Source organism: Ipomoea nil, unplaced genomic scaffold (assembly GCF_001879475.1).
Source record: "Ipomoea nil cultivar Tokyo-kokei standard unplaced genomic scaffold, Asagao_1.1 scaffold0179, whole genome shotgun sequence".
Classification (NCBI taxonomy): domain Eukaryota; kingdom Viridiplantae; phylum Streptophyta; class Magnoliopsida; order Solanales; family Convolvulaceae; genus Ipomoea; species Ipomoea nil.
The window spans coordinates 2,315,593-2,338,177 of NW_017616607.1; the positions used below are offsets into that span (position 1 = coordinate 2,315,593).

Sequence of the window (22,585 nt, forward strand, 5' to 3'; positions counted from 1 at the left end):
ATTTGTGGCTATGGCGGCAGTGGTGTTCTGAAATTGTTTCCCTTTAGATTTGTATTCCGATACCCACCCGGGAGGGTATCCGTGCTTTTTGTAGCACTTGTCTATGGTGTGCCCTATCATCCCACAAAACGTGCATTTGGCTGTTTTCCCAGGATTGTTTCATTTTCCATAAGCATTTGCAAGGGCTGCCACAATCTCCTCATATACATGTGCTTGGATGGCATTAGCATGGTTTAGATCAAGATTTCCTAGACTCAGATTATTGAAATTGATCTGCCTCTCCAGTTTTTCTACCATTGCAAAGACCTTATACACTTCCGGCAGAGGATCTAGGACAAGAACGTTGGATTTCAAACTTCCATAATCATCGTTTAACCCCTGAAGGAAGCATATCAATTGATCAGTATCTCTTTCCCTTCTGATTTTTTTACAAGATCACACGAATACCTTGGTTTGCATTTGCAGATTGGAAGAGGGCGTAGCGTGTTCATCTGCTCCCACAAGGTTCTGCACCTGGTATAGTATTCATTGATCGAGAGACTACCTTGTTTGAGATTGTAAATCTCGTTCTGTAAACCAGAGATCCGTTGCGCATCGCACTGTGAGAAACTCTTCTTCAGATCTTCCCAAACCTCCTTCCCTCTATGCAGATGCATGATGCTCTGAGCTATGGAAGGATGAACCGCCTTGAAGATCCAAGAGCATATCATAAGGTTGCATCTTCTCCAGGCTGGAAACTGAGGAGAATTTTTGTTTGGCGCTGCGATCGTCCATCCACCACACTCCATTTGTTTTTGACTTCCAAGGTGATGCGCATGGATATGCTCCATGAGGTGTAGTTCGAACTCCCTGTTAATTGCGGGCTGACTAACACCGCACAGGGATTATCATTGTTGCTTAGGGCTAGAGGATTCTCCGTCTCTTCTGTGTAGCTTCTCTGAACTTGTGGATGATTCCCTTGCGGATTCATCGCAGGAGGTGGATTTGGCGAGTGGTTCATTGGCGAGGCCGTTTGCGATCCTTGATTTGTTTCTCCGATGCTGGAAACTGCTGCGGTGTAGGAGAGATTCCGGTGCTCTGATACCATGACGGGAGGCGGCTTAGCGTAAGGAACAAAACAGAATAGAAGAAGGGAAGAAGATATTATTCATGGTGGTTGGTAAGAATGAATTAGTTTCTCTGTTACATGCAGTTGAGCCTAATATATACAAGCTACCAAAGGGAGGGAAAGGTGGTTGTAACTAACTGCTTTACACAAGCAAAGCTTCTTGTGCCTTTAGCTCTACTGTCGTAGTATCATCCTCCAATAGACGATGAAGGGAGACGTTCGAACGGAGGTTTCTTAGGGAAAAGAACAAACCAACGTAAAAACAATGATAAGAACAATCGCTTTACGGTGAGAAAGTAGACAGGGAACCCTAGAAACCAGGGTGGGAAGGAGAGAACTCTAGAGAGAAAAACCTAGAGGGAGAACAATGTCTTTTTCATATATTTTTAATTGTTTTAAATTTTAAGTTTTTTTGTTTTGCATTTAGTACAATATTTTAAAGAATAAAAAGTTTATTCGATTTCTTTGATTCTTGTTTTATTTTTATTTTTATAAGGGAAGGGCATATACAAGCTATGTCTCCACATAGGTTCAAACATACCACTTCCCACATAGGGAGCAACTTGGTATATATATATTTATTTGTTTTGTTTTGTTTTGTTTTTGGGTTTTTCCTTCCTCTTAATTTAGTTTGGTCTTACCTCCATCAAGATATGAACTCAATGCTCATGATTCATACACAATCTGTCGATTTCAGATATATCCGATATAGGCTTATTGAAACGTGCATTCATAAAGTCTCCCACGTTTCCTTATAGTCTAGCTGCCGTATCGCAATACACCATTGTCGACCTCCCAGAGAAAGATCAAAGCTAGAAAATCGACTCAAGATAAAGTAGCAACAATCATGGTGGGTCGCTTGAAGGAAAAAGTCAACTCCTTCTTCAGCAACAGATGGCTGGTGTTCGTGGCGTCAATGTGGGTTCAGACTTGCGCCGGGATTGGGTATCTGTTCGGGAGCATTTCGCCCATTATCAAGAGCACTATGGGCTACAATCAGAAGCAGTTATCCAGTCTGGGTGTGGCTAAGGACTTGGGGGACAGTGTCGGGTTCTTGGCCGGAACTTTGTCTGAGATCTTGCCGCTCTGGGCTGTTCTTCTTGTTGGTGTTGCCCAGAATTTTGTTGGGTATGGTTGGGTTTGGCTCATCATCACCGGCCGACTTCCTGCCTTGCCAATATGGGCTGTGAGTTTCAATCAATCCATTCACTTTCATCCACTCATTCATTCTAACCTTGGATGCTCCTGTCTTTGTCTTGTATTTGGATTGTATCAATATTATTTAATTTTATCTGATCTGGATTCTGGAATTATTGATAAGCTTCGAGTACACAAGTTTATCTCTTCATTGAAAATTGAACTCTATTTGCCTACTTGTCCTAATCAATCATAGTTTTCATTTAATGTCTTCACGGGTAGTTGAGTTAGTTTATGGGTAATAAATTATGAACAAAGATACATGAACAAAAATATGGCAGTTTACACCCAATATGGTGGGTTTTTTGTGGGCACTAGGGCCGTTGAGTCGCCAGATTTACCCTTGTAGGATCCTATCTATGTGGCAGGGAATTTGGGCTTTGTGGTTAAAGTTTTCATTTGATTTAGTTATATCACAATCCTTCCTCTCTTTTATTGTTTCAGCCTAAAATCTGCATTTTATTTTCTTGAGCTTATCTGGTGCTTAATGATAACTGATAAGGGGACTTATACATCTAACTATACTGGAAACCAATTTGGAGGAAATGGACAAAATGAGCTTTCCAGTTTCCACATTCTATACATTACAGATTACTAGCTGAAATGATTCATATTTAACTGTAAATGTGCAGATGTGTGTTCTCATATTTGTGGGAACAAATGGTGAGACCTATTTTAATACTGCGGCTCTTGTCTCAGGGGTGCAAAATTTCCCCAAAAGCCGTGGTCCTGTGGTGGGAATACTCAAGGGTTTTGCAGGACTGAGTGGTGCTATTTTGACACAAATATATACGCTAATCCATTCTCCGGATCATGCCTCGCTTGTATTTATGATTGCAGTTGGACCGGCAATAGTCATAATTTCGCTCATGTTTTTGATCAGGCCTGTTGGAGGTCACAGACAGATCCGAAGTACTGATGGGTTGAGTTTCACATTCATTTACAGTGTGTGTCTCCTTCTGGCTGCATACTTGATGGGTGTAATGCTTGTTGAAGATCTAGTAAATGTCAGCAATACAAATGTAATGATTTTCACCATCGTTTTGTTTGTTCTTCTATTGGTTCCCATTGTGATCCCAATCTTCGTGACTTGTAACCAAGAACCAAGTGTTCCAGCCGGAGCCGAAGAGCCACTTCTCCCAGAGGCACCAAAACAAGATCCTGGCAATTCTGAACAGGATGTGACACAAGAGATTATATTCAGTGAGCTTGAAGACGAGAAACCCAAGGAAGTAGACTTGCTTCCAGCTTCAGAAAGGCATAGAAGAATAGCTCAGCTGCAGGCGAAACTAGCGCAAGCAGCAGCAGAAGGAGCAGTAAGGATCAAAAGGAGGAGAGGTCCTCATAGAGGGGAGGACTTTACCCTTATGCAGGCTTTGATCAAGGCCGATTTCTGGATTATATTCTTCTCTCTTCTTTTCGGGTCTGGATCTGGTTTAACAGTTATTGATAACTTGGGTCAAATGAGCGAATCTTTAGGGTACGACAACGCACACGTTTTTGTTTCTATGATCAGCATATGGAACTTCCTTGGCCGTGTTGGGGGTGGCTTCTTTTCTGAGATAATTGTCAGGTATATACATGTTTCATTCATTCCCCTATTGTTTCTAGATTTTGTACTAGTTTTAGCAAAATTAACATCCTTTCATTGCTAAATAGGGATTATGCTTATCCAAGGCATGCATCCATGGCTATTGCCCAAGTTATAATGGCGGTTGGGCATTTCTTCTTTGCAATGGGTTGGCCCGGGGCAATGTATGTTGGCACTCTTTTGGTTGGGGTCGGTTATGGAGCTCATTGGGCAATCGTGCCTGCTGCTGCCTCCGAATTGTTTGGATTAAGAAACTTCGGTGCCTTGTACAATTTCCTCACTCTAGCCAACCCCGCAGGCTCATTAGTCTTCTCAGGTCTCATTGCTAGCAGTATATACGACAGAGAAGCCGAAAAGCAGGCCCAAGCAACTCCTCACAACACCCAAACAAATTTGGGATCGGTCCTGTCAACTCTTCTCACTGCTGATGAAACGCTCAAGTGCACTGGCTCTATTTGCTACTTCTTGACTTCCCTCTTAATGTGTGGCCTCTGCATCGTTGCAGCTATTCTCAGCATGCTTCTTGTATACCGAACAAAGTCTGTCTACTCTCAGCTCTATGGAAAATCCCGCACATAACTCATCCTTCCAGGTGATGAAGAAGCGGTGTTTTTGTGCTTCTTGCAAGATTCAAGATTCTTCTTACTAGACCTTTAAAATCATCACGTGGAGTTCACGAGAAAGAGCATCAGCTTAATACCACTCCGGGAGATGACACGATTGCATTTTTGCTGCTGGAGGCTCTCTTAAAGGTTTGAGTGCAAGAGCTTTGTTAGTTGGTGTGTGTTCTTTTATATAGTGTTCTTTGTGCTGTGAGGTCAAGTCTGAAATTGTTGAGTGAAATATGTGGTTCAGTTGCAGTTGTATTGCACTAGTTTTTTGTTTGCTTCTCAATGACATTAAAATGTTGTACCATGGTAATTTAAGAAAAGTATTTGTACCATCATGTGATTTGTTCCTTTTAATCTTAATCGTGAATTATTTTGATTTAATGCTCAAAATTATTCTTCACATTCTCACGTTAAGAGTAGTTTTCATAGAAGTGCGACTGTATATATATATTGACAACCAACAAAAAATTATGTACATGCTACTCGAGGCATGCCTTAGCTTGACAAAACAAGCCCACGACAAATATAAAATAAGGTAACAAATTTGAAACTACAAATGTGATTCAAGAAAGAATAATCACAATTTAAAAAGTAATAAAGTTAGCTAGATATATAGAAAAGAAAATCTATTAAAGTCAATTATTTTGTTTTTTTTTAAATTTTTTATACAATTGTTTTAAATAAAACCGTTGTTAAAAAATGTTCAAAAGTAACGATTTTAAATAATTGTTCTCTTTGTCCAAAAATAACGATTTTAAATAATTGTTCTCTTTGTCCAAAAATAAAGAGTCTTTGATGTGTTGTGTATTTGTTTTACGGTGTACAGGATCTTCGTTTTTTTTTTTTTTATGTTTTGCATTTCTATGAGGTTTGTCGTTCGGCTTTCACGGGCTAGCACACGTTTGTAGACTCTGTAATCTGTATACCAAGGAGAGCTCCTTCCCGCAATGGTCTTCACTTGTTTTTCCAAATTACAGATCAGAAGCATCCGTAGATGGAGAAGATGAAGATTGCTTTGAAGTTGAATCATCACAAAGGAGAAATAAATATTAACATAGTTACGTTTTCATTGTATTTATAGGTGTAAAATGTGATAATTATAATTTGTTAGATTTTTCAAAAGGAAAGTGTATTTAATTATTTAAAGTTTTTAAATACTAAATTTAAATGACATTTTTGTCCAAATCTAAATCGTCCCTAACTTTGGGCGGGAAAAATTAGTCAAACACTTCTGTTACACACACACACACACACATATATTATATATATAGACTTTTGTTCAAATGCTGTCGCGCCCTCTTGTGCGACCGTGTGACCGCTTAACAAAATACACCAACAATGTTAACAAAAGACACCAATAGTGTTAGAGTGTTAAAAAAAGACACCAATAGTGTTAGGAAAAAAGCACAACAATGAAATGTACAAATACACCAAAAAACACACAACACACCAAAAAACAAATGCACCATATAACTCCCCACCCCTAATGGTATATTTCCGAACATTGTGTGGTGCTTTTATTCATATCTAATGGTGCATTTTTTTTTTTTTGTGATACGTACCTAATTTGTGCATGTTTTTTGTTATGTATTTCCTAACATAGATGATGTATATTTGTATAACGATTGGTGCGACCGCACTGACCGGACGGGAAGGCGCGGCCGCACCTAAACTCGACTATATATATATATATAGAATTACAATCATATAGGAACCCATCTTTAGGTAGGAACCTAAGAACTAATCATAGCCATATATTTTATTTGATCAATGGTCCATATTTATTTTTAATTTTAAAGATTTTTTACCGCTATATTTGTTTTATTTTTGGTAATGGGGGTAGTTTAGACATTTTGAGAGTTGATCGCGTGGGCTTGTGCGAAGAAGTCGTATGGTTTTCCATTCCAAAAAACAGAACTCAAACCCTCCTTTGACGCCTATGCTATTCTCTCCGTTTCGCTGCGTTAGAGGTTGGAGATATGGCCGTCGACCTACCGCACCTCCTTCCGTCGCCACCGCCACTGGAGAGAACCAACGTCATAAGATCAATGTAAGAAAACTGAATTTGCATCAACCCTACAACTCAACAACCATTTAGCCCGAACAATCAAGTGAGTGAAATTTATTAACTTTTGCTGATTTTTCTTCTTCATGCATTCCAATTCTTGGTATGTAGCCAAGCTGCTATTTTGGGTTTCTTTTTAATTTTTTTTTATTAGACATAACTAATCCTTAAACTGGAAGGATCTTGAATTGCTTTGAATTCTTTTGATGATATATTCTAGCCTGGGTTGTACTGCATATTATCTAGAAAGCTACTGTTGTGTATATATGCTTGCAGAATGTTGGGAGTTGAACCGATTTTGGGATACCCTTGTGTGGACAAGTTTGAGACTTGGGTGTTTCTTGAAATGCTTAATTAACTAATTTTTATCAACTTCACTGCTATAAAGATTCGATTTTTATGGTATCCTCAATCTGATTATTGGTCTTGAGTTTTGGTTAGTGTTATATGCCCTACATTTCCATATGTTCTTTGCAGGTTTACTGTAGTGAGAACTCAATTTTCCAGATCGTGTGTATCACGAATATTTTGGTGTTCTTCTACGTTGTTTATTTATCAGTGGTATCTAATTTCCTCTGTTGTGTGCATTTTAGTTGGATTGTGTGCAGTTATGCTCTGTTTTTTCTTTCTTATTTTTGTGGATTCCTGGAGTGTGGTGGGAGTACCATTTTTTTTTTTATGTTATTAGTTTTGATGCTTGATATTTTCATGTCTTTGAATCTGGAATTGTGTTTTCATTTTCATACACAAATTAATTATGCACGTTATGGCACACAGAGACTAACCTATATGCACACCCTAGTTTATCACATCAACCTAGTTTTTGTCAATTCCTTCAGACAGTATTGTTGCACATTATGGCACACACAATTCTACCTAAGTGCACACACAATTCTACCTAAGTGCACACACAGTTGTTTTACGTCTGTTTATACACCTTTTTTTCCTTTATGTTTGATTTTGTTGGTCATTCGATTTCTAATATTTTCTATCGTTGTACGCCCTTTTGTCAGAAAGATTTGATGTCTGTGTCCCTTGACGATGTGGTTGATGATCGGTGTGGGGCTGTCGTACGGAAGCTTGTTCCTTGAAGGATGTAGATGCGTTGGCATGATGCACATAACAAAGTGGATTGTGGTGTTTTTGCGATGCGACACATGGAGACCTTCTTGGGGCAATCGATGAATGAATGGGATTGTGGTTTGCAAAAGGGTTATAGTAGGGGTCTTGATTGGTTGACGATGACTTATATGCGTCAGATTTTGTCAGTTGAGTTTAACATTCACCATTCCAAGAATATACGTAGCGAAATTGAATAGCATGACGCGGTTGAACAATGCTAGTAATCTGTGTGCTCATTTGAACTAGTTTATCAGTATTTTTGTTTAGTTCATTTAGGTACATTTATGTATTTTATTTATGATGTTTCATATTTAATCCTCGGGTGTTTTATGCTTTTTTTTGTTTTGTTTTGTTTTGTTTTTTTTTTTTTTGTTGACATTTTGTTGCAATGTTGCACACAGCGTTAAACACGTTTAGGGGGGTATTTGTGCATGCACACATTCGTTAACTCAAGTGCACACGGTATTTCAACTATTAGTTTTCTAGAGCATCATGGCACAAACTTGTTAACCCAAGTGCACACCAACTTGTTTTATGTCTTTTCTTCCTCACACTCATTATTTACGTTATTGCACATACAGTTCAACCCAAGTGCACACATACTTCTTTTACGTCTTTCCATACACACACTCATTCTGCACATTATGCCACACACAGTTTAACCCAAGTGCACACCGTAGTCGATAATTTCAAAATGGTTTTCTTGGATTCCTTCTATCAGTATTATTGCACTTTACGGCACGCACACTTCAACCCAAGTGCACACCAACCTCTTTTTCGTGAATTTATTTTCACAGGATTATTGCACATTTTGGCACACATAATTCAACCCAAGTGCACATTGGCCAGGTTTAGGGGCTGTTGGTGCATGCACATTCGTATACGTCTACATGCACACATTCTGTTCAGTGTATTATTGGGTATTTCATGTGGTTTTGAATGGCGTATTAATTGTTACTCGCTTTCTTATGTGCGCCATGTGAAATACAGTGTGTGGGACATCATATTTGCACGTTATTTTGTATATCAGTTTTTTGAGCATTATGGCACACACTAGTTAACCCAAATGCACAATGTAATCCACCACGTCATCGTGGTTTTTGTGTATTCATTCAGACAGTATTCTTGGGCAATATGACACACTCAGGACAACCAAGGCTCACACCTACTTGTTTTACATCTTTTCATACACACACTCATTCTCCACGTTATGACACGCTCTTTTAACATACATGTACACCGTACTCTGTAACATTGACCTGGTTTCTATCAATTCATTATGTCAGTATTTTTGCACATCGTGGCACACACACTTCAACCTTAGTGCACACCAACTTCTTTTACATTTTTTCTTTCACACACTGATCATTTAGCATATTATGGCACACAGTTTATGTTCTGATTTATGTTTTGGTATCCTGCAACATATTACCCATTATTGTTTAGGGATTGTAAGTAATACATTTACATTTATATTTACATACATACAAGTAGTAGATAGATTGCTTTGGAATTCAAGTTGATCACGCCATCCATGTCGATGTGTGTTTGGCATGGTTTCAATGAACGATATTGAGCATAAGTAGTAGATTCCCCTGGAACTACACTCATTTTGGTGCCTCTTATAGATATAGAGGCATATATGCATATAGACACGGTAGGCCAGTGTCGTTATCTTGTAACATTACAACCCCAGCTAGTATTATATTTCTTTAACTCCAAAGGAATCAAAGGCTTCATTGATTCTTCACACTATGGAGTCCAGTACTTCGTTGATTCCGGTGAAATATTCATCAAACACCCGGATGAACTCCCTAATGATCCGTCATGACCAGTGAAGCATTGTACTCATTATTTACTCAGTATATGGTTAAGCTATGTGGCACAAACATTTGACCCAACGTGCACGCGCTCAGGGTTTCTATGGCATGTGTGGCACATTCATTACCCCATAAGTGCACACACGGAAATCCCGCCTACAGAGAATGGGATGTGTGCAAGGACACATCCATTCTCCGTAGACATGATTTTCGTGTGTGCACTTACTATAAGTTGAGTGTGCATACAATCCAGGTGGATGTGACAGGCGGAGTTGTGCACTCGGGTTTCGTAGTGTGTGCCATAATAACTAATAAGCAGAACACGTGTGTATTTGACAAGACGGTAGACCTAGGTGTGTGCACTTAGATTGGGTTGCATGAGCCGTTCTGACCCCCAAAAAAATTGGCACCATGAATTCACGAGAGCCAAATGGATGTTTAATAGAGTGTACAAACCATTGCAGTTCATCATTCCCTAACAACTTAGAGAAGACACAAAAAATAGCAACACTCTTCATGCAATTGTTTGTGCATACACAGCAGTATGATAGCAGCATATTTCATTTAATTCTAGGCTTCCACTTAATTAGATGTATTCAATTTAATCCCAAATGGAAGAACCCACAGCAACGACAGTCAAATATGGGGACAAATATTATTGTTACTTTCATTGTTGCCACTTGCGATCCTTCAGCAGCAGTCGTCGATGATCGCTTTTCTTTGTCTCTCTCCGAAATCTAATGAACGGCGGACGACCGTACTTCACTCCCTACCGCAGATCAGTCGATCGTAGAATTATAGATCAATTGGACTCCTTTCATATATTGTCATCCTAAAATCTTGAAAATAATCAAAATATAATATTAGTTTATAATTGGTAGATGAATAAAATTACACTAATATCCTTTCTAATTAATTATGTTTAAGATCCACATCAAAATGATTAATTATCTTGACCATTGATTGAGCATATTTGGATGGCTTGGATTAGTTCTTAGGTTCCTACCTAACAAAGGGTTCTTATTTGAAGCCTCCCCTATATATATATATATATATATATATATATATATATATATATATATATATAGAGAGAGAGAGAGAGAGAGAGAGAGAGAGAGTGAATTCCATTTTTGGTCCTATTGTTATAGGGGCGTTTCCAATTTCTGTCCACTTTAATTTTTTTTGCCACTTTACAACCACTGTCAAGAGGTCGTATAATTAAAGGGTATTTTGGTCTTTTTAGGTTTGTCTCTTCTCCTTTAATCCAGGCCCTTCGTCCTACTCCTCCGATATTCGAAGATGGCTCTTAGAACAACGAGAATGGGAAGCCAAAGCTACATCGTTTCGTTCGTTCCAACATGGGCCGGCGAGGTTTCTTAGGTTTTAGGTTTAATGTTCTCATTTCTTTAGTCAAACATAGTCTTGGATGAGAAGAAAGGTCAAAATACCCCTAGATTACACGGCCTCTTGATGAAAATACTAACGGTGGGACTAAAAGTGGAACACATTCAATAATAGTGGTTATAAAGTGGCAAAAAAAATTAAGGTGGACTAAAATTGTTAAACGCCGCTATAACAGTAAGACCAAAAATGGAATTCACTCTATATATATATATATATATATATATATATATATATATATATATATATATATATATATATATATATATATATATATTGGACAAAATAATCACTACCGTTATAAGTTTTATCATCTTTCCTCATTATTATATAGCTACCATGCACACGCATACACAATATCTTTTCTTATAACTTATAAGACAACACACCAACGACAACGGTTATACAAAATGGTTGTTTTTTTTTTTGTTTAAAATAAAAACAAGAGTGCACAAACGCAACGGTTTTACAAATCGTTGTCTTTATAGTGTTGTTTATTCATGTCTTCTTAAAGACAACAAACTAAAGACAACACTTAAATAAAATCGTTGTCTTAAAAAAAAAAAGAAAAAAAAAAAGAGCACGCAATGATATAATGGTTTTAAAAAATCGTTGTCTTTGTAGTGTTGTGTATTCAAGTGCGCTTAAAGGCAACACATCAACGACAACGGTTAAAAAAATCGTTGTCCTTTTAAAAAAAGTGCGCACAAAGACAACGATTTTAAAAAACCATTGTCTTTGAAGTGTAGTGTATTCAAGTGCGCTTAAAGACAACACACCAACGACAACGGTTAAATAAAACCGTTGTCTTTAAAAATAATTTAAAAAACAAAGAGCGTGCAAAGACAACAGTTTTAAAAACCGTTGTCTTTTTAGTGTTTTGTATTCAAGTGCGCTTAAAGACAACACACCAACGACAACAGTTAAATAAAATCGTTGCCTTTAAAAAAAAAGAAAAAAAAAAAAAAAAAAAAAAAAAAAAAAAAAAAAAAAAGAGCGCGCAAAGACAACGGTTTTAAAATACCGTTGTCTTTGTAGTGTTGTGTATTCAATTGTGCTTAAATACAGCACACCAACGACAACGGTTAAATAAAACCGTTGTCTTTTAAAAAAAACAAGCGCACATAGACAACGGTTCGTTGTGGTGTTGTCTTTTCACAAAATTCACAAAGACAACACACTTATAACAACGGTTAGGTAAAAACTGTTCTCTTTGACAAAAGTGTTGTGTCAAAGACAACGGTTTTTGGACAAAACTGTTGTCTTTTAAACAAAAGACAACACTTTTGTTTAAAACTGTTGTCTTTGTAGTGTTGTCTATGTGCATTTTTCTTGTAGTGACATGTACACTTTATGTTACTCCCCTTTCTACACAAACCCTACAAGTTGCTCAACATATATTTCTTCTTAAAGAAAACCATTCAAAAAGCAGACTTCACATCCATTTGATGCAATTACCAATCATTTTGAGCAACAAGAGAAATGACCATTCAAACTGTATCAAGTCAAAATGGTTTCTGAAAAAAATGGTTACTGGAGCAAAAACCTCAAAATAATCAATACCTGGTTTCTGCTTGTAACTCTTTGTTACCAACCGTGCCTTAAAATGATCAATTCCTCCATTTGACTTATATTTTGTTCTCGAGTTAATTACCGATTTGGTCCCTCGACTATGAGTATTTCACCACTTTGGTCCTCAACTTTCAAAATTGACCAATTGAGTCCTCAACTATGATATTTCTCACCGATTTGGTCCTAAGTGGTAACATCCGTTTGGGAGACGTTAAAACCGAGGATAAAAATGTAATTTCATTCTTCTAGCCTTCTTCGTTGTGTATTTCCTTCCCATTGCGACGGTTTTAGATTACAGACTAAAGAATACCCCCAAATTTGTAAACTCTAATCGCAAACACTAGCTATGACGTAAATTTGGAGCATTCATCCAGATTTCCACCCAAAATCAAAACTCCACGTCTAATCGCCGTACAAGCTAACGGGTTCAACAAGAAATGGTGCGTCGAAGTACAATACAAGTACGATTGTCTTCGTTTTTTTGTTTGTTATTTATGCGTTTATGTGCATTTATATTGAATTTGGTTTGCTGTTATCATTATTGTCTGTTGTAGGGCCTATGTTATTGTCGTTATTGTCTATTGTATGTGTTTGGGGACCAAAGAATATTCTATGTGGGGAACTAGGGTTTTGTTCGTATGTATGTGGGGTTGTGGAATTTCGAATGTAGTTAATGTTAATTCTGCTATGTATGCATGAATACATGAAGAAAGAGAAAAAATATATTAATTGTGTATATTGACTTGTAGTGTATTAAGGATTATACATAGCATATATACAAAATGATTCTAACGGTAAAAAGAATGAAAAAAGGTAGAAATGCATATAATTAAGCTATTTACCTAAAAATATAGAATAATAATATGGAAATGATATGACTAAATATATACATAATTAATATGGAAAATATTCTTCTACACTCCCCCTCAAGCTCAAGGGTGGTACATGAGCTTGGAAGTGATGGCGTCGAACGGTTGAAGAAGGAGGCTCTTCGTAAATATGTCGGCTAGTTGCCTAGTTGTTGATTGGATGGAACGAAAGTAGTGTGTAGTGTGCCGTCATTGATTTTCTCTCGTACGAAATGATAGTCGATTTCCACATGTTTAGTCCTTTCATGAAAAACGGGGTTATTGGCAATGTGAAGAGACGCCTGATTGTCACAATGCAATTGTGCAGGATGAATTGGTATATCTAATTCTGATAGGAGTAATTGAAGCCAAGTGATTTCACTAGCTGCATTGGCCATGACACGATATTGAGCTTCAGAAGAGGATCGTGATACTGTTGTTTGCTTCTTTGTTCGCCAAGATAGGGAACTTGTTCCTAGAAAAGTGCAGTATCTCGTAGTTGTGCATCTTGTGGTTGGACATGAAGCCCAATCAACATCACAATAGGCATGTAACTTTAAAGAACTATGTGTAGATAAAAGTATGCCAAGATCTGTTGAGTTTTTGAGATAACGTACGACCCTAAGCGCGGCTTGCCAATGCATGTCACGTGGTGCAGACATGAATTGCGAAAAAAGAGTAACTACATAAGTGATGTCTGACCGAGTGACTGTGAGGTAGAGCTGGCGACCAACGAGTCGTCCATATGTGGAAGGGTCTGCAAGAAGTTCGCCTGTGTTAGGATTGAGTTGGTGACTGACCTCTATAGGAGTTGAGGCGGGTTTACAAGCCAACATTCCCGTATCCGAGAGAATTTCAAGCGAATATTTCCTTAGATTTAAAAAAATTCCAGTAGGGGAACGTTCAACTTCTATCCCAAGGAAATACTTCAATAATCCCAAGTCCTTGATTTGAAATTGATGCGCTAGGTACTGCTTGAGGATAGTAATGATGGTTGGATCATTACCTGTGATAACAATATCATCAACATAAACAAGCAAAATAGTTAGAAAATTTTCACGTTTGTAAGTGAACATGGAATAATCTGCTTTAGATTGTACAAAACCGGCGTTGATGAGGGATGTGGAAAAAGTCGTGAACCATGACCGTGATGCTTGTTTGAGCCCGTAGAGAGATTTGTGGAGATGGCAAACCCGATTCTCCCCCTTTCGCCTAAAACCTGGAGGGACTTGCATATAGACTTCTTCATGAAGTGTTCCATGAAGGAAATCATTAGAAACGTCAAGTTGATGAGTAGCTCATCCTCGTACGGCTATGATGCTACGAACTGTACGGACTGTGACAAGCTTTGTGATAGGAGCAAAGACATCGGTGAAATCAAATCCTTCTAGTTGAGAGTATCCTTTTGCTACCAAGCGAGCTTTGAATCGCTCAACAGAACCATCAGGTTTGTATTTGATACGGTAAACCCATCGACATCCATTAGCGGACTTACCATGTGGTAGAGTTGTTAATGACCAAGTATTGTTAGCTTCTAGAGCACGTATTTCGTCTTGCATGGCTTTTTTCCACTTAGGGTCTGTTTGTGCAGCAAAGAAAGAGGATGGCTCAGATATTGAAACAAACATGATCAGTAGCACCTGTGTCAATAACCCATTCATTTGAAATATTGAAAATAGAAGTTAAGGCTAGAGACTTACCAACGAGGTTTGCTTTAGGTTCCTTTACCTCTTGTAGCAATCGGATTAATTGTTGAAGTGATTCGGAAGGAATAGGCGAGGTTGACTATTAGTATTTCCTTTTTTGTAGAATTTGTGCCCGAGAGGATACCCGTGAAACTTGTAGCAAACTTGTTGCGTATGACCAAGTGTCCCATAATGAGCACACAGTGGTCGTGGTCGATTGTTACCTGAATGAGATGTGGAGGATGATGCATGCGCCCTGTTTGTAGAAGATTGGTTGGCAGCGGCAGTAAATTGAGGCATGGAAGATATATGAGATTGCAACGAGGCTGATGCATCAATGTCAATCCAGGCTGCCTGAAGAGCCGAATGATCCACTAGATGTTTGTAACTTTCGCTCTATACACATTGTGATTCATCTTGAAGCAATAATGAGTAAGCATTTTTAATAGTAGGAAGTTTGCCATTAAGCAACAATTGGCTCCGTGGTTGAGCGAAAGTGTCCCGAAGGCCCATGAGAAATTGCATCAGTCGGTGACGCTCCGTTTGTGCAATGTATTCCTGGCGAGCAGAACATGAAAATTTAGGTGGAGGATCCAACAGGTTTAATTCGTCCCAAAGTTCACTCAAATGATTATAATAGTCTACTATACGCTTTTCAATTTCATAGATGTGAGGTCTATTCGTGATAGAAAATCGTTCCTGTAAATCTATCCAAGCGGAGGCAGCGTCGGTGGCATATAGGACAGTGTTAGCCAGTGATGAGTGTATTGAATTCAAGATCCATGACATCACCATGTTGTTCACCAGGTGCCAACGAGCGTGATCGGGATGGGCAACATCTGGCATGGGAAGGGATCCTTCAACAAAACAAAATTTGTTGCACCCTTTAAGGGCCATTGTCATCGCTCGTGCCCAAGGATTGTAGTTATCAATGTCGGTGAGAACATTGCTAACGAGTGTGGTGCCCGTGCCATCAGAAGAGTAGAGATAATATGGATTTTTGGCATCGAAAGGGACGATGACGGGTTGCTGCTGAATGGCAGAACCAGGACCAGTGTTGATGGTAGGTTCATCTGTAGGTGTTATTGTAGCCATCTTTGGAGACTGGAATGAAGTGTCAAAAGAAATCAACAAAGATGAATAAGCTTTAAGAAATTTAAACCTTCTGATACCATGTTAATTCTGCTATGTATGCATGAATACATGAAGAAAGAGAAAAAAATATATTAATTATGTATATTGACTTGTATTAAGGATTATACAGCGTGATTTACATCCTCCCACATGCTCTGTCGGGTCGGAGTGTGGGGGGGCCTTAGGGTCGGGGATTCAACCTTTTGGGAGAAGAAAAGGATTATACATAGCATATATACAAAATGATTCTAATGGTAAAAAGAATGAAAAAGGTAGAAATGCATATAATTAAGCTATTTACCTAAAAAGATAGATTAATAATATAGAAATGATATGACTAAATATATACATAATTAATATGGCAAATATTCTTCTACGGTTAATGGGGACCAACTTTGCTTTAAATGTAGTTACTAGGGTTTTTTTTTTATTAGGTAGAAGACATTGGGGTCCACAATGTATTTGGTGTTTTGCTTTATCAGTATTGCAGGTGTGTTGTCTTCTTTTTTTTTTTTAATGTAGGTATATATACTTTTGACAAATTATGCCTAAAAGCATGTGTTGTGCACTGTGTATGCTGCTTATTGTTTTACTAAGCTTTATTATAAAGAAATGAAAATTGTTAGTTAAATACTGCAACACATATGCATTGTATTCACTCTGTTTAAACTGGTTTCTGTCCTCATTGATTACTTTAGGTAGAGTAGAATCCTACATATTCACTCTGTTTATAATAAATGGAGGTAGTATAGAACAATGTATCCCACCAAAATATTTGGGAGGTAAAATGAATAGCTTTAGTGGCATGCATAGATTTTGATGAATGGGGTTTTATCACCCTAAAAGAGAAGTTTGGTGAATTGGGGTATAAAGATAGTAACTTTAGGTTCTTTTCAGTTGTCCAAGACTATTTAGTGGAGTTGTTATCAGATGCTGAGACTTCCAATATAGCCAACAGTGTGATTAGGCCAAAGAATGTTGAAGTTTGGGTTGTGCCATGTTCAATTGCTGAGGATGAGATAGTTGAAGAAGGTTATGTAGGAGAATCTGAGGATGACATAGTTTCAGTATATGAAGAATGTAGTGAGTATGAAGAAGATAGTGGTGAAGACTTAGAAGTAAATGATGATTGTCTAGAGGTGAATGATGATTTGAACTTGTCAGATGAAAGACCTATTGCAGGGAGTGATGGTGAGGTTGAGACAAATGTATGGGGTTCTATGAAACCTCTTGGAGTAGCTTTAGCCCCTCCTACTCTGTGGCTTGGTAGAACTTTTAAGGATAAAGCTGGGTTTGAAGAGGCAGTGCACAGTTATGGAGTGACAAATGGAAAGCAATTGAAGTTTATGAAGAATGCTAAAGTAAGGTGCATAGCTGAGTGTACTGGAGATGGCTGAAAATGGAAAGTAACATTAAGAAAGGATAAGGATGACTTGTCTTAGAGAATAACTACATTTAATGATGAACACTGTAACTGTTTGTGAGTTAATGAGAATAAAATGGTTACTACTGCATTGGTAGCCAGGAGATGGAAGAAACAGATTGCAAGCAATAGTGATTGGAAGATGGAAGAGTTTAGGGAGACAGCTTGCACTACAAATCATTTTCACCTCAGTAAAAGACAGGCATACAAAGCCATTTCATTAGCTAGGAGTGAGACCCAAAAAGAACATACTTTGAACTTCAATAGAATTTGGAGTTATTGCAAGGAAATAGAGAAGACTAATCCAAAGTCAACTTATGTAGTTAAGTTGTCTGATTTCATGGATGAAAATGGTGCAAGTAGACTGTTAAGGGTATATATATATATATATATATATATATATATATATATATATATATATATATATATATATATATATATATATATATATATATGTTGGGAGGCATGTAGGGAGGGATTTAAACATTGTAGACCTATCATAGGTGTGGATGGCTGCCACCTAAGAGGGAAATTTGGGGGTATGTTGTTCACTGCAGTCTCTATTGATGCTAATGACAGTCTGTTTCCAATAGCATATGACATTGTAGAAGGGGAAAATAAAGAGTCATGGACTTGGTTCTTACAACTGCTGAAAAGATACCTAGATATTAATGCTAGTATGGAGGTAGATTTCACATTTATTGGATTTGGAAACATATAGGTTGAGATGAATCCTGATATTAAATCCCTTCACCAAATCTTTGGAGCACGTGCAATTGCGGCCCTTGGGCTTATATTGGTGTCATGAAGCGAGTGCAATGTTTATATATTAGTGATATATGACTGATTTGTTGGAATGTGAGATATTGATTCAGAAAAATAAATATATAAATTTAAAGATAAGTCATTAAGAATAATGAAATAATATATCTGAGATGATTCGGAGCGAGTCAAAAATAACATCAATCACTTGAAATGGTAAGGGTTAAGAATAGTGGGCATTAACAAGGGCGACAACTTTGAGAAATTGTGTTTCAATTCACTTAATTCATAATCAAATTAACTGATTTTGCAAATCTAACTTATTAGGGTGTTTACTAGTATCATTGCGTATCCATATCTACATAGTACTTAGAGTAGTATTTTATGAATTCACAGATATGGATAGGAAAGAAGTCAGAAGGCTAGGGAATTGCAGGCGTTAAATGAGCATCCACACTTCTTAGGTTCTAGTGGATATGCGAGGAGACGACAAGAGTGGATGAAAGAAGATTCTCTATTGTCACAATCTTCGTGTGCGTCAGTTAGCTCGTCTTTGTTGTCCGATGATCGCAGGTTTGATTGGATACGAGCAAGAACAAAAAAAAGCAGATGATGGAAGTTACTTTATTCCAAATGAAAAAACACAAGTGTTTCATAAAATTGTAAGTATTATATTTTTTTAAATGTCATAATAGTACATAATATTTATAAAAAAAATACTAGTACTTGACTTATTTTATTTGTTGGAACAGATAGAAAAATGTGAAGAACTTGATCAAGGAAAATTTGAACCAAAAAGACACCATGACGTATTGTCAGTAGTTCTTGGAAAGGATGATAATTCAGGTTCTGTAAGAGCAATTGGTACATACTCTACCATCCAAGAAGTGTTTGGTAGACCAGATCGGAAACAAAACACATCAAGTGGGGTTTACTCAGAAGCTGTTGTCCAACAAATATTAGAGAAATGCAGGCAAAATACAATAATGGAGGTGGAAGCAAAGATGAATCCCAAGATTGAAACAACGAACCAGCAACTCAAGTTTTTGATGAAGAACATATCGAGGACACATCTATTTTTAGGAGGGGTCTCGGCTGGAACTCCTCTAAGTGATCTACCGCTTTGTGATCCACCCCCTACTCGTAGCAATTGTCATTCAGTTGACACATATCCAGTTACAACAATTCAGGTAATATCAAAAGTTATTTCATATATCAAAATAATATTTCTTGTTAGATTAAGATTAACACACAATTTTGAATAATAGAATCCAAAAAGGTGTTTACTAGCAGTATGTCCTAATGGCACACCAATTATTGTTGCAAAAGGTATGGCTCACCCAAGTACTGAAGAGACTATGGTGAATCACCAACCATTGTTGCGTAACTGTGTCAAACTTTCGGTGGATGAAGTGATTAAGGGTAAAGAACACTTTAATCTCCCCTTACTAGATCAGCAATATGTCACTATAGCAGATATAGTAGGCAGTTTTGCACAATGGCCTATGCATTTAGTGAGTTTAGAAGAGGTATGCATTCTTTTATTTAGTTATTAAGTTAGTTTTCGTTATTTATATTTAAAAGGGGCTAGTAAACTTACAATTTTATATTTATAGAGTTTATCAAAACAAAATATGAAACCAAAAGATCAAAGTGCTAATCTATCTACTACGAGTGCACGAGCTCCCATTGTTCGTGATGATGTCTTACCGCACTTGGGGGAGAATTGCAAGTGTTTAGTGGATTTGTTGATATGCTTTCCACTTGGTAAAGATTGTATTGAGTTGGAGCTGGATAAAGCAATCTTCCGTCATCAAAACACAAGTTCTATTTTTGTGATGATGAATGATATAACGAATTTCATGATGATGAATTGGCTTAATGTCTTAATCATACAAGTGTTTATACTGTAAGTTTTTTTTAAAAATTATTACTGTATTTTATATATATGTTTACCTATATTTAGTGAAATTTCTTATTCATTATTTCTTAATTTTCAGATTTCTTAATTTTCAGATTTCTTAATCAGTTGTGCAATCAGTATGAAGTTAGGTCAATCGGATTTATCTGTCCGACCTAGATTTCCCACACTATGCTTAAAAGCAGTTCCCGCAAAGTTACATCATATTTCATCCACGTCATGGAGCAGCACAAAGATAAAAACTTTATTAGAGCACCATATCATCAAGAGTAAGAAAATTGTTCTTATATTTTATTAATATAACTCATAACTTTATATTTGGAGTATTAGATATTAAATTTTTAATATATATTTGTGTTTTTAAATGTAGCTCTCATTTGTTACTTTTGGTGATTTGCATACGGTCAAAAAGCGTATCTATCTTGGATCCCTTGCCTTCTAATCGCGACATAGGTTTAATTAAAGGCTCTGTGAATTTGTAAGTAAATACTTTATTATTTATATAAGTATTTTAGCAGCTATGATATTATTTATAAATTTTTATGTATGCTTCTAATTATTATAGGGCATTTCGCTCTGTTCCTACGAGTGCACGGGTTAACATCAATTGGAAGCCATGCAAAGTATGTATGGAAATTGAATTTAAGTTTTAGTGTGATATTTTGAATTACAATAAGTTGTTTAAATTAGTAAAATAATATATGTATTTTGTAGTGCCCGAGACAACCGGGAGGTCATGAGTGTGTATATTATGTCATGCGATACATGTATGACATCGTGACAAAATATTCATCTGTTGATAATTTGGATGGAGTAAGTGAATTTAAATAGAGCTATGTATAGTTAAGTTATATTTTATTAATTAACATAATTAATAATTTTATTAATTAAATTTTTTGTAGGCATTTGAAAGCGATAGTCCGCATTCTATCGACGACATAAATGAGCTTCGAGAGCAGTGGTCAAAGTTCTTCTTGATAAAAAGTATTTTGTTTTGATGATAGTATTGAGTTGGACATGTTTTGATGATATTATTGTATTAAAGTATGAGGATTTTAAGTGCTATTGTATTTTGGTGATAGTATTTGCATTGTGTTTAATTTGATGATAGTATAGTATTTACATTGTGTGTTAAAAGTATTGTTATAGATAAATTGTATTGTGGAGTAATGTTGATAGGATTTTAATAAGTTGTAACAGGTACATGAATTATTAAAAAAAATAAAAAAAATTAGGGGTTTTAATTAAATAAATTAAATAACCATTAATATTGAGTAAGGGTATAATTCTCTCTCTCTAGGGTTTCTCTAGGGTTCTCTCTTCTCCCTTGGTGATCAAGGTTTTCCGGCGTAATATCTGTCTTCTCACTTCGGCTCCAGTGCCGACGTGCGCGTTTTTCCTTCTCTGCTCCGGCAAGCATGGAGCCTGCGGCGACCGAGGAAGCTGTGGCGGCTTTGAGTCGGCGATGGGCCGACGTAGTTCTAGAGGACGAAGAGGATGAGGTTTTCCAACCGATGGGGGAGGGTGACGACGTGCAGGTTACACCGCCGGCACAGACCTGGCGTCTAGTTGGTAGATTCCTAACTACCAAACTTGTGAAGATGGAATTTATGAGCCAGGTTATGGCCTTGGTATGGCAACCGGTTAAAGGGGTACAGGTTTCAGAATTGCAGCCAGGGCTTTTTCTCTTTGTGTTCTACCATGAAACTGATATTCAGTTGGTCCTCGAAGGTGGTCCATGGTCCTTTGAGAATCATACGTTCGTTTGCAAACAGGTTAAGGATGGGGTCATTCCGACTTCGGTACCTTTGGACACGGTTAATATGTGGATACAAGTCCATGACTTGCCGCTTGGGTATACTTCTGATCTTATTCTGGAACAAGTCGGGAATTTTATGGGAACTTTTATTAAGATTGATGATAGGTTCGCGAATGCTCCCTGGAAAACGTTTTACCGAATTAGGGTTTCAATTTCTGTTTTGAAACCACTAAAACGGCGCATGAAGTTTATGAAGAGGGACAAGTCGACTTGTTGGGTAAATTTCAAGTACGAAAGGCTACACAATTTTTGTTATTTCTGTGGAATGATGGGGCACTTACACAAATACTGTTTGAAAGCATGAGATGCGGGTATACCGATTGATCAATACCCATATGGTGAGAATTTACGTGCTGGTTTTCGGAAGGGTCCACGTAAGGTGGGAGCTTCATGGCTCCTCGACAAGAATGGAAACCCCATGGCGGAATCCCCTTCGGGTGTTGCGCCAAGAACACCGAATGATGAGCATGCCAATGAGGTATCGGAGACAACACTGGAAAGTAGGG

General features: G+C 37.3%; 2 protein-coding genes across 3 annotated transcripts; one reads left to right on the top strand and one right to left on the bottom strand.

The window, feature by feature from the left end:
- Positions 1 to 1,746: 1,746 nt before the first annotated feature.
- LOC109178971 (protein NUCLEAR FUSION DEFECTIVE 4-like) lies at positions 1,747 to 18,402 on the top strand. Of its 2 annotated transcripts, XM_019328528.1 has the most exons (5): positions 1,747 to 2,294; positions 2,938 to 3,878; positions 3,965 to 4,492; positions 8,776 to 8,781; positions 18,392 to 18,402. In XM_019328528.1, exons 1-3 carry the CDS (start codon positions 1,956 to 1,958, stop codon positions 4,473 to 4,475), a joined length of 1,791 nt encoding a protein of 596 aa, XP_019184073.1. In that variant the 5' UTR covers positions 1,747 to 1,955; the 3' UTR covers positions 4,476 to 4,492; positions 8,776 to 8,781; positions 18,392 to 18,402. The 2 variants fall into 2 exon arrangements, with proteins under 2 accessions (XP_019184073.1, XP_019184064.1); XM_019328519.1 differs by lacking the exons at positions 8,776 to 8,781; positions 18,392 to 18,402 and having other exon boundaries at positions 3,965 to 4,839.
- LOC109179729 (uncharacterized mitochondrial protein AtMg00810-like) lies at positions 13,494 to 14,570 on the bottom strand. Its single transcript, XM_019329221.1, has one exon. It carries the CDS (start codon positions 14,568 to 14,570, stop codon positions 13,494 to 13,496), a length of 1,077 nt encoding a protein of 358 aa, XP_019184766.1.
- Positions 18,403 to 22,585: the final 4,183 nt, after the last annotated feature.